The sequence below is a fragment of the Schistocerca piceifrons genome, chromosome 3 (genome assembly GCF_021461385.2).
Source record: "Schistocerca piceifrons isolate TAMUIC-IGC-003096 chromosome 3, iqSchPice1.1, whole genome shotgun sequence".
Lineage (NCBI taxonomy): Eukaryota > Metazoa > Arthropoda > Insecta > Orthoptera > Acrididae > Schistocerca > Schistocerca piceifrons.
This window is the reverse complement of record NC_060140.1, coordinates 67,273,916-67,286,636: the sequence shown is the minus strand read 5'-3', so window position 1 is coordinate 67,286,636 and position 12,721 is coordinate 67,273,916. Positions and strand designations below refer to the sequence as shown.

At 44.4% G+C, this 12,721-nt stretch overlaps 1 protein-coding gene across 1 annotated transcript in view; it reads left to right on the top strand.

Annotated features, from left to right (window-relative positions):
- The window catches only part of LOC124788396 (arylsulfatase B-like), a 103,394-nt gene that overhangs the window by 59,920 nt on the left and 30,753 nt on the right, over nucleotides 1-12,721 (top strand). The window contains exon 7 of the mRNA XM_047255662.1: nucleotides 9,399-9,547. Within this exon, the coding sequence (XP_047111618.1) occupies nucleotides 9,399-9,547 (149 nt within the window). The remainder of the gene's footprint in view (nucleotides 1-9,398; nucleotides 9,548-12,721) is intronic.

Below are 12,721 nucleotides of genomic sequence, written 5' to 3'. Positions count from 1 at the left end.
TTGGTAGCCCCTTGGTTCATCTAGGTGGTCACTTTCTCAACAGCTGCACGTAGGATCATACAATGTAAGCTTTCACGGCCGGTATTGTCTACACTTAAAACTTCCGGGCTGATAGGCCGTGGTCGAAGTATAAAACTCTCTCCTGACGTTTCGTCTCCGACTGCGGGAGACATCCTCGGAGGTAAAGCGGCGAACTGCAGTCGGAGACGAAACGTCAGGAGAGAGTTTTATACTTCCACCATGGCCTATCAGCCCGGAAGTTTTAAGTGAAGTGGCACGTCTGTTAGTTCGTAATCTACACAGCCGTTGTTGACCCCTGTCATCTATGGTCCATGGTGCACCATAGGTGAGCCGGCGCCCGTTTTGGACAGCGCCATTTAGCAATTGACGGTATAATTAAACCACGGCGGCGCGCTAATAGTTTACAGACTTAGTCATTTCGGAAATGCTTCCAACCTTGCCAACATGTCATTCTCAATGGAGAGAAGTTTTCTGAAGTAAGAGTGATTTCAAGTGTGCTGCAGGGGAGTGTTGTAGGACCGTTGCTATTCACAATATATATAAATGACCTTGTGGATAACATCGGAAGTTCACTGAGACTTTTTGCGGATGATGCTGTAGTATATCGAGAGATTGTAACAATGTAAAATTGTACTGAAATGCAGGAGGATCGGCAACGAATTGACGAATGATGCAGGGAATGGCAATTGAATCTCAATGTAGACAAGTTTAATGTGCTGCGAATACATAGAAAGAAAGATCTTCTAACATTTAGCTACAATATAGCAGATCAGCAACTGGAAGCAGTTAATTCCATAAATTACCTGGGAGTAGGCATTAGGAGTGATTTAAAATGGAATAACCATATAAAATTAATCGTCGGTAAAGCCAATGCCAGACTGAGATTCATCGGAAGAATCCTAAGGAAATGCAGCCCGAAAATAAAGGAAGTAGGTTACAGTACGTTTGTTCGCTCACTGCATGAATACTGCTCACCGGTGTGGGATCCGTACCAGATAGGGTTGATAGAAGAGATAGAGAAGATCCAACGGAGAGCAGCGCGCTTCGTTACAGGATCATTAGTAATCGCGAAAGCGTTACGAGATGACAGATAAACTCCAGTGGAAGACTCTGCAAGAGAGACGCTCAGTAGCTCGGTATGGGTTTCTGTTGAAGTTTCGAGAACATCACCGAGTCAAGCAGTATATTATTCCCTCCTATGCATATTTTGCGAAGAGACCATGAGGATAAAATCACAAATCAGAGCCCACACAGAGGGTTACCGACAATCTTTCTTTCCACGGAAAATACGAGACTCGAAGGGAGAACCGATAGAGATACTCAAGGTACTCTCCGCCACACGCCGTCAGGTGGCTTGCGGAGTATGGATGTAGATGTAGATTGGACGCCAGCTAAGTCACTTCGTTTCCGCATTATCACAATGACTCGACTGTTATCTACCTCCATCCGTTATGCTTTATATATCTCCCCTGCATGTGCTCGATCGTGTTGAAAGATGTTGTCTGGAGTGGTTATTGCACGAACATAGGTGGTGGTCACAATGTGACTGGACCGTGTATGCACTTGTAATGTACCTTAGGAATCCGTAACTTACGTTGCGGAACTACTCACACAATTCCCTGTTTTGTGTGCGACTGTAGAGCACTTCAAGCGAATTACCTATGGAAAGACGATAGCCTGTAACTTGTAGAGAAATTGAGACTGAAGTGGCACGCGTAAAGATCATACGCAAATAATTGACAACCAGGTACACAGGAGAAAGGAAATGAAGGAACTTTACCGAATGCCAGAAATTTAGAGAAATACGGTTTAACTAATGCGTTTCCTTTGCTCTGAAAGGATTGCCGTTTTAGAGACTGACTGACGGTTAGGGGACTCCACCGAACTACGAGCATCTAAGGTACTTGAATTAAGGCTTACAGACATTCTCATAATAAACGAGTGGCCATGTTATAGGCGCCCACCTTTCGTGAGAGCTCATGAATGCAGGGAGACATCTGAACCAGTTTTCTACGGTTTTACAAGAAAATCCGCCTCGTACGTCGCAAGGAAACGAGCAGACAGCAGTGGGAAGCGCCACAACAGGTGACAGCGTGAGAACGACTCGTAAGATGCCACACTATGTGATCAAAAGTATCCGGACACCTGGCTGGAAATGACTTACAAGTTCATGGCGCCCTCTATCGGTAATGCTGGAATTTAGTATGGTGTTGGACGACCCTTAGCCTTGATGACAGCTTGTACTCTCGCAGGCATACGTTCAATCAGGTGGCTGAAGGTTTCTTGGGGAATGGCAGCCCATTCTTCACGGAGTGCTGTACTGAGGAGAGGTATCGATGTCAGTCGCTAAAGCCTGGCACGAAGAAGGTGTTCCAAAACATCCCAAAGGTGTTCTATAGGGTTGAGGTTAGGACTCTGTGGCAGGCCAGTCAATTACAATTTTGTGGACTGGCAAGACAGCCAATCCACTATGACAGGTAGCCGAAAGGACCGCGTTTAAGCTCACGCAGGCTGGCGTGAGGTCTGGAAAATGACAAGGAATTGAGACTAGCAAGAAAGGTACGTAGCTTCTGGAATACTAAACTTTAATCCATAATTGGTGAACATCGGTCTGACGGTACATGCATCACAAGATAAATAGCAAATGATAATGGCGCCTTGCTAGGTCGTAGCAAATGACGTAGCTGAAGGCTATGCTAACTGTCGTCTCGGCAAATGAGAGCGTAAATTGTCAGTGAACCATCGCTAGCAAAGTCGGCTGTACAACTGGGGCGAGTGCTAGGAAGTGTCTCTAGACTTGCCGTGTGGCGGCGCTCGGTCTGCAATCACTGATAGTGGCGACACGAGGGTCCGACGTATACTACCGGACCGCGGTCGATTTAAAGGCTACCACCTAGCAAGTGTGGTGTCTGGCGGTGACACCACATACAAGAATGTTATAGTCGTGTAACCACTCCGCCTCAGGCCGTGCATTATGAACATGTTCTCGATCGTGTTGAAAGATGCAATCGCCATCCCCGAATAGCTCTTCAACAGTGTGAAGCAATTAGACCTGTGCTGTGATAGTGCCACGCAAAACAACAGGTGGTGCAAGCGCCCCCCCCCCCCCATTAAAAAAAAGGCCACACCATAACACCACACCCTGCCGAAATTCATCACTCCGCACACCGTTTTTCCGCTGTTCAATCGTGCAATGTTTACTTTCCTTGCACCGATCGATGCGTCGTTTGGCATTTAGCGGTGTGATGTGTGGCTTATGAGCAGCTGCTCGACCATGAAATCCAAGATTTTTCACCTCCCACCTGTCATAGTACTTGTAGTGGATCCTGATGCAGTTTGGAATTTCTGTATGATGATCTGTATAATGTTTGCCTATTACACATTACGACAATCTTCAATTGGATGCGGTCTCTGTCAGTCAACAGACGAGCTCTACCTGTACGCTTTTGTGCTATACATGACCCTTCACGCTTCCACTTTACTGTCGCATCGGAAACAGTGGACCTAGGAATGTTTAGGAGTATGGAAATCGAGCGTAAAGACGTATGACACAACCGACACCCACTCACCTGACCACGTTCAAAGTCTGTGAGTTCCGCGGAGCGCCCCATTCTGCTCTGTCACGATGTCTAATGACCAATCAGGTCGCTGATATGGATTACCTGGCAGCAGATGTCAGCACAATGCACCTAATATGAAATCCATATGTTTCTGGGGGTGTCCGAATACGTTTCATCACATAGTGCATGTTATACGCCTGCCGCCATCCACGGAGTATTCAGAAAAGGCTGGGAAGTTTGACAACCTGTACGAAGAATGACGGGACTGGTTACCCTCTGTGAATCGATGACTGGATGGGATCGCAAATTCGCTCCCCCCCCCCCCCCCCCCCCCAAATGATGATAACGATATGATGGGAAGTTCAGCATCCTGAAACATACTGGAGGAGAATGAACACAGCTGCCGAGCATCGGAGGAGAATGAGGACTCAGTGGTATCTTTTCGTCAGATGGATCAATTAGTGAGTCGGAGTAGCTGGATGAATCGATCAGGCGGAGCATTCTGAAATCTTTCGGATATCGTTTAGATTCAACCTATGGAACTCTACTTGAGGAAGATTAGAAACTAATTTTTATGTGATTGGGGAGTCACAGGTCATTTCCTCTGAGTGACAGTATATGTGGTGGGTGGTGGTGGTTAGTGTTTAACGTCCCGTCGACAACGAGGTCATTAGAGACGGAGCGCAAGCTCGGGTTAGGGAAGGATTGGGAAGGAAATCGGCCGTGCCCTTTCAAAGGAGCCATCCCGGCATTTGCCTGAAATGATTTAGGGAAATCACGGAAAACCTAAATCAGGATGGCCGGAGACGGGATTGAACCGTCGTCCTCCCGAATGCGAGTCCAGTGTGCTAACCACTGCGCCACCTCGCTCGGTGACAGTATATGCATTTCTGCCTACTGCCAAAGTGAGCCATATGAATACCTAATTATATTCGTATTAGAATTTTCCACATGTTTTCTTCGTGCCTAACAAACGGTTAAGAAAGAATAACAGACAGAGTACTGACATCACTGCGAAATTAGATCATATTACACTGAGGCGACCAAAGTCATGGGAAACACCCTAATACTGCGTCGGACCTCCTTTTGGTTCTGCGTAGTACAGCAGTTCGATGTGGCATGGATTCAACAACTCGATGGAAGTCCCATGCAGAAATAGAATTGCGAAAGTGTTGCCGGTGCAGGACTTTGTGCGTGAACTGACTTCTCGAATATGTCCCCTATATGTTCAATAGGATTCACGTCGGGCGATCTGGGTGGCCAAATCATTCGCTCGAACTGTCCAGACTGTTCTACAAACCAGTCGAAAACAATGACGTCCCAGTGACTTGGTGTATTGTTGTCTATCAAAATTCTATCGTTGTTTGGGAACATGAAGAGTATAAAGGGCTACAAATGGTTTCCAAGTAGCAGAACATAACTATTTCCGTGTAAATACAGCCCACAGCATTATGGAGCGACCACCAGCTTGCACAGTGCCTAGTTGTCAACTCGCGATCGAGCGAGATGGCACAGTGGTAAGCACAAAGGACTTGCTTCCGGAGGATGACATTTGAAACCCGCTTCCACCCACCACGATTAAGGTCTTCCTTGATTTCCCTAAAACGCTGCAGACAAATCTATGCTCTTGTTTGTTCTTGGTGGTATACTGCAGCTTGAAGAACACCAGCCGCTAATTAAACACATGATGCCCCGCCCACCGTCTGCGGCATTACGTAATGGATAGCCAATCACGTAAGTTGCATTTCTACCCCTTAAGAAAGTAACGTGGTAGTTACTATAAGTCATTTTTACCATTTATAGGATTTATAAAACACGTTAAAATCTTATAGCTTATAAAATATAGTGTGAAAATGTAATTACTGCTACCTAAACAGTGTGGCCCTCTATGTGCTGTTATCGATCAACGCAAAGATGATGGCAAGGACGCCAGTTTAGTAACCATGGCTACCTACTCGTCTTACTAGGGCCAAAGATGACACAAGGATGCCAGTCTAGTAACCATGGGTACCTACTTGTCTTACTAGGGCCAAAGAGACCACCTGTGGAAAAAGCGTCCTGCTCACTCTTAGGTTGCCAGGGAGACCCAACGAAGGTCCATCAGTACATGATATGACTAAGTGATATGCACATGAGTTCCTGTTATCATTAATACTTTAATTGAAAGACATCTCGTCAAAATAACGTCAAAAATGTTACCTCTGATATGCGATATCAGTAGTGGAATGTTACAGAAATTTTATAAAGTAGGAACTATATTTCCGTTACCGCCGTTGGTCTGCATAGGATGCTACGTGATGGCTATCATGAGAATAAAATTAATGACATTGTGCCAATAAAGAACAGATAAAACCACTGTCTGGATGAGTAGCGACGTCACGATAACCCTATCTTCGCCGTAACGATTCCTTTTAAATAGATTTTTATTACAGAATTATTGTCGACTGTGTTTGTACACTACTGTTTACCACATTTGTTTATATTTTGTATTTTATTATATCACATGGACAGACATTAAGTTGACGAATGTGCCTATGTTCTTCAACATGTTTGGTACCACATTATCAAGGTTTATATTTTTTGTACTATATTTACATGTGATCGTTGTTATAAAATATATAATACATTACGCAGGGTTAGTTTGTAACCGGAACTGAAGAATTCTGTATACACTGACGGAAAACAGAATCGTAGCACCAAAAAATAATTAATGTAGAGCAATGGAATTTCGGGAGTAGATTTGCCTAGGTAACATATCCATGTGATTAACATTGCAAGTTCACAGGTTAATGTAAGAGCGAGGTAAGCCATTGAAAATGTGAAATGCTGGTGCATTAATAACCGATGTAACCGCCAAAATGTTGAGTGCAAGCATAGAGACGTGCATGCATAGTGTTGTGCAGGTATCGGTTGTAAGTTTGTGGGATGGCGTTCCATACGTGTTACACTTGGTCGGTCAATACAGGAACAGTTTATACTGTTTGTGGAGGCCGTTGGAATTGTCAACCGATGATATCCCACATGCGCTCGATTATTGTAGACAGATCTGGTGACCGAGCAGACCAAGGCGACATGTCATCACACTATAGACCATGTTGTTACAACATCAGAATGAATACGAGCGAAATCTTTTGGAAAACACCTTCTGTACATGAACGGCAACACAACAGGTCGACTCACTTGACTGTCGACCAGTTTGCCACTAGGGTGCGTGGGATAACCCACGAGAGTACTCATGTCGTCATAGGAAATCGCACCCCAGGCCATATAGGACCAGTGTATACAGCACGCAGACAAGTTAACTGTAGGCCCTAAGCTGGTCTCCTTCTAACCTATACCTGGGCAGCACAGGCATCGTGGCAGAACCAGATTTCAACAGACTTCCAGCCTACCATCCAAAGAGCTCTCGCTTGACACCACTGAAGTCGCAGATGGCGGTATTTTGAGGTCAATGGAATGTGCGCTACAAGGCGTCTGCTGTTCTTGCAATGGCCGATTTGTACCAGTTCGTTGTGTCACTGTGGTGTCAACTACTGCTCAAATTTCAGATGCAGATGCGGTACGATGCGGCAGAGCCATATGCCGAACACGGTGATCTTCTCTCTCGGTAGTGCCACGTGGTCGTCCGGAGTCCAGTATTCTCGTGACCGTACTTTCATGTGACCACAGCTGCGAGCAGTCACGTACGGTGGCAAAATTCCTGCCAAGTTTTACTGAAACATCGCAGAAGGAAGATACATCTTCTGGTAGCCGTATTTCACGCTCTCTTTCAAACTCAGTGAGGTGTTGATAATGCCGTGTTGTCGCCTTAAAGGTATTCTTGGCTAACATCAGCTCATCATGTACAATCTCAAAGACAATTAACTCTCACGACTGTTACAGCAGTATTCAAGAAAGGAAATAGGAGTAACCCATTGAATTACAGACCCATATCACTGACCTCAATTTGCAGTAGGATTATGGAGCATATACTGCACTCGAACATTGTGGATGACTTATTGCTACATAACCGTCACGAATTCAGAAAATATCGTTCTTGTGCAACACAGCTAGCTCTTTATTCCCATGAAGTAATGAGTGCTGTCGACGAGGGATCTCAGATCGATTCCATATTCCTAGGTTTCCAGAAGGCTTTTGATACCGTTACTCACAAGCGACTATTAATAAAAATTTTTGCATATGGAGTATCGTCTCAGTTGTGTCACTGGATTCGTGATTTCCTCTCAGAGAGGTCACAGTTCGTAGTGATGGACGGTAAATCATCGAGTAGAACAGATGTGATACCTGGCGTTCCTCAAGGTAGTTTCATAGGCCCTCTGCTGTTCCTGATTTATATAAATGATCTAGGTGATAATCTGAGCATCCCTCTTAGATTGTTTGCAGATGACGCTTTAATTTACCGTCTAGTAAAATCATCAGACGATCAATTCCAATTATAAAGTGATCTAGAGAGAATTTATGTGTGGTGCGAAAAGTGGCAATTAGCACTAAACAAAGAGAAGTGCGAGGTCATCCACTTGGGTACTAAAAGAAATCCGATAAATTTTGGGTATACGATAAATCACACAAATCTAAGGGTTGTCAATTCCACTAAATACCTAGGAACTACAATTACGAGCAACTTAAACTGGATAGACTACATAGATAATATTGTGGGGAAGGCGGAAAAATACTGCGCTTTGTTGGTAGAACACTTAGAAGATGCGACAAACTCACTGAAGAGACAGCCTACATTACACTTGTTCGTCCTCTGCTGGAACATTGCTGCGCGTTATGGGATCCTTACCAGGTAGGACTGAGGGAGGACATCGAAAAAGTGCAAAGAAGGGCAGCTAGTTTCGTGTTATTACGCAATAGGGGTGAGAGTGTCACTGATATGATACGCGGGTTGGGGTGGCAGTCACTGAAACAAAGGCGGTTTTCTTTGCGGCGAGATCTATTTACGAAATTTCGATCACCACCTCTCTCCTCCGAATGGATAAATATTTTGTTGATATCCACCCACGTAGGGATCATCTTAATAAAATAAGAGAAATCAGAGCTCGAACAGAAAGATTTAGGTGTTCCTTTTTCCCACGCGCCATTCGAGAGTGGAATGGCAGAGAAGTAGTATGAAAATAGTTCGACGATCCCTTTGCCAGGCACTGAAGTGTGAATTTCAGAGTAACGATGTAGATGTATTTAAAGCAAACCTGAATTGTTTCTTAATAGTGGTTCTACTAGCGCCAACTTCATGCGACTGGTGCTAAATGTAAACAGACATCAGCTTTTAGATGTATAAACTACCCTACCAAGCAACATTTGTGTCGCACAACTTCTTCTTGGTCTTGCAATTTTTTTCCATCCTTGTACACACACACACACACACACACACACACACACACACACACACACACACACAGGTACATACACACATACATATAGGTACATCCAGTGCATTATTTCTAAAACAAAAAGTGATTCTGCTACACCGACTCTTTCTTTCATCAGAGGTATCTGTACGGCGTACATTTGCCGCTGTCGCAAATCAAGCACTGGGTACATCTATTTTTATATCTGTGGAGTACAAATTATTACTGTCAGTCAAAGTTTGCTATGATTAGCAGCTGCAACAGATGGATTTTTACTTCGCCCCTTTGAACCACAGTTACATGCCCTCACATCCGACGACGGCCGAGAGGGTATGTACTACAGGAGACAGTATTTTTACGGGCTAGCGTGGTGCGCATCATATTGTTAATTTCTACAAGATACGAGCTGGAGATATGATGTAGCAGGTCGTCAACGGTAGCAAACATAAAACCTGTTTGTCCGCAGCTGTGATATGGAAGATGGACGAATCAGTGGGGCGAGTGGTGGCAGCCCTGGAGCAGCGGCAAATGCTCGACAACTCCATAATTGTCTTTATTTCCGACAACGGAGGTGCGACTACTATGAACTGGGGATCCAACTACCCGTTCAGAGGGGTAAGTCCAACTGGTGTTGCACAACCAAATTTTTGTGTAATTTGAGCGATTACAAGAAAGTGAACAACGAAAATCTAATTAAAGATATGTAATCTCAATGTCCTGTTGATAAGATTTCCTCTTCTCACAGGTGGAACAGAACTGTGAAATATATTTGACAAGTTAAATTAGCACAGAATACAAAACCAGACAATTAAAGAGTACTTCGTAAGTATACGCTGGGAAAGTACAAGATTTATGACAACTTGTTATCATTTCTTCGGTGACAAATGTACTCTTATTGAAAGCATTGGCTCTGTCCTGCTAAGATGTCCGTTGTGCTGGTGTTAGCTTTCAAAAATACCTTTCTCGTGTACTTTGCCGAGCCCTTCTCCCTTTCTTTATTAATGTCATCTTAATTTTCATCATTCGCAACACGATACAGATTCTTCCACTTTGCTAGCTGTGCAAGTACGTTCATGTTACTGTCACTTATGGTTTGTTTCAGGCGTAGGATTGGGAAACTTATTCTTCCATTTTTCCACGTTCGACCAATGTATGACACCAACTAGATCGCTTCACTCGAAGCCCTTGTGCAAGAAACCGTAAGATGTCAGCGAAAATTCAGTTTTTGAGATACTTTTCGCTGCGTTGAGTTCGAGTAATCCTAATTCCTAGGTGGGAAAACCCTGTTTTATTCTCTACGTGGCTTTTCTTTCGTCTTTATTACTAAAGTTCATTGTTTTATTTATATTTATGTTCAGTGCATCTATAGTAAATCTACAAATAATTATAGAATATGTATACCTTTCTTCAATCAGATCGATTGAATTACACCGCCTGTGATACGGAAGTAACACGGTTTCTTTAAGTGGATGTTGTGGGTTTCCAACTTCTGCCTTACAATATTAAAATAACAGTTATTATCTACAACTTATTATAACAATAAATAGAAGTTGCTGCGCAAGCGTTTAAACTCTACGGTTATTGTATTACCGTACCAAAACGTCTTTAAAGAAGATAGAAGTCGTTGTTGTGATGTGGAAATGCAGTGATTTATCTGTCCTCCGTTAGGGCATGATCATGGACTTTCAGACCAAGGGCGGAAGCGTTTCCGAAACAGCTAAATTTGTAAACTGTTCGTGTGTCCCCATGGATAAAGTATAAAATGCCACCATCCAAAATAGGCACTGAGCAACTGTGGTGCACCACGGGCCATAGATGACATGGGTGATCGACGGCTGGGGAGATGTGCGGGGGCGAATAGACGAACAACTTCAGAGCCACTAACAACGCAGATGGACTCAGGGGCTATCAACAGCGCGTCTTGAACGACCGTTCAGGGAACGTTACAGTGTATGGGCCTCCGTACCAGGCTCCAGGTTCATGTACCTATGATGTCTATTGTTCATGAGCGACGAAGGATGGAATTTGCATTCCAGTACCGCAACTGGATGACCACTAAAGGAGACAGATGGATTTGTAACGTGAGTCACGTTTTGCACGCTATCGGACAGATGGCAATTGGCATTTACTGTCCTGCAAAAATTTTCGGAAGGGCCGAGGCCGTAGGAGAGAGCTTTACGGTCTGGGGAATGTTTTTGTGGTATTACTTGGGTGATCTCGTGACTGTTGAAGGCGCGTATGCAGTCTGTCCGTGGGCACCATGTTCACTAATTCATACTGTCTGCTTTCTCCTCGGCACGGTGCCACCTACCAGCAGGACAATGCAATGTGGCACAGAGCTCGCTGTGTACATACTAGGTTCTAAGAATGCCAGGATGAGTTTGCTGTATTCCCGTGTCCAACAAACTACCCGGATTTAAACCCAGTCAATAATCCGTGAGACCACCTCAATCGGACTGTTCACGCCATAGACCTTCAGTGGAGAAACCTTGAAAGACAACGTTAATAAAATAAGAGATCCTGGCGGGGGGCGCCAGTTGAAATCCTTCTACTTACGTTTCAAATCTAGACTTTAATAATATAATGCCAAGGTACTGTTAATCAGAACTCAGGGAGAAGTTGTGATCTAAATGACAATAGATGTACTCATCCTTAACATCACAAAACAACAAAAATGACTAAAGTAACGTCACACAAACACTTTTATTTGACAAACTCTTTAAATGACATATGGTGTATGGTGGACAAGGTGATCAGCTGGGGATCGACACATGACACTAACCGGAACACTAATCGCTTTATCTGACTTCATCCGGGTTATGGCACAAAACTACACCACCATCAAGTTTCTATATTCTATTGTTCCAAAAGAAAAAAGTGGTTCAAAAGAACAGGGTGCTGAGAAGCATACATTGTAGCCCTACGCCGTAGCAGAAAATACCTTACCCTCCTGCGTTCGGCGACTGAAGTCATTGACGGCCACAATCTGTTGTTAATGGCGAGCGCCCGGAAAATGCAAGTACGCGGTCTTACGTTCACTTAATTGAGAATGCAGGTACTTTGCTATGAGCCTCTGGAACCCTAGTAGATTCCAGTGTACAGGTGGACCCGTTTGCTGGTCTGCCAAACCAATTTGACTCCGTGCCATGACTATGCATGACAGAATGTTTGAAATGTTTAGACAGCTGACTCAGGACAAATAAATACACCCACGCATCACTCGTTGTGTGCATGATGCTAGCAGCAGTACCTCTGACGGTTCATAAGGTGACTGGCACAGGTTCTGAGTAGTACCCTAGCAAAGGACACAAGTCTCACTGTTTAGGCAGAGACCTCCCGTTCTTTACTAGTGAAGCGCCATTGCAAGAGCGACCTCTCTTCTCTTTCTGAGTGGCTGTGCGGTTCTAGGCGCTGCAGTCTGGAACCGCGAGACCGCTACGGCCGCAGGTTCGAATCCTGCCTCGGGCATGGATGTGTGTGATGTCCTTAGGTTAGTTAGGTTTAACTAGTTCTAAGTTCTAGGGGACTAATGACCTCGGAAGATGAGTCCCATAGTGCTCAGAGCCATTTGAACCATCTCTCTCTGACCGCTTGCTCCTCAGCTTGGTAGCAAAGCACATTTGCATCTTAGACTTCCCCCACTTTAGCACAAGCCTATCATGAGCTGGTGCCCAGCATTCGAAGCTTGGAGTGTGGCTGTTGCGCTGCATATACCGATTTGACCAATCAGAGACTTTAAAGTTAATTGGGAGAACAGGAAAAAAGATTCAGCTTTGCGGCCTCTTTCCC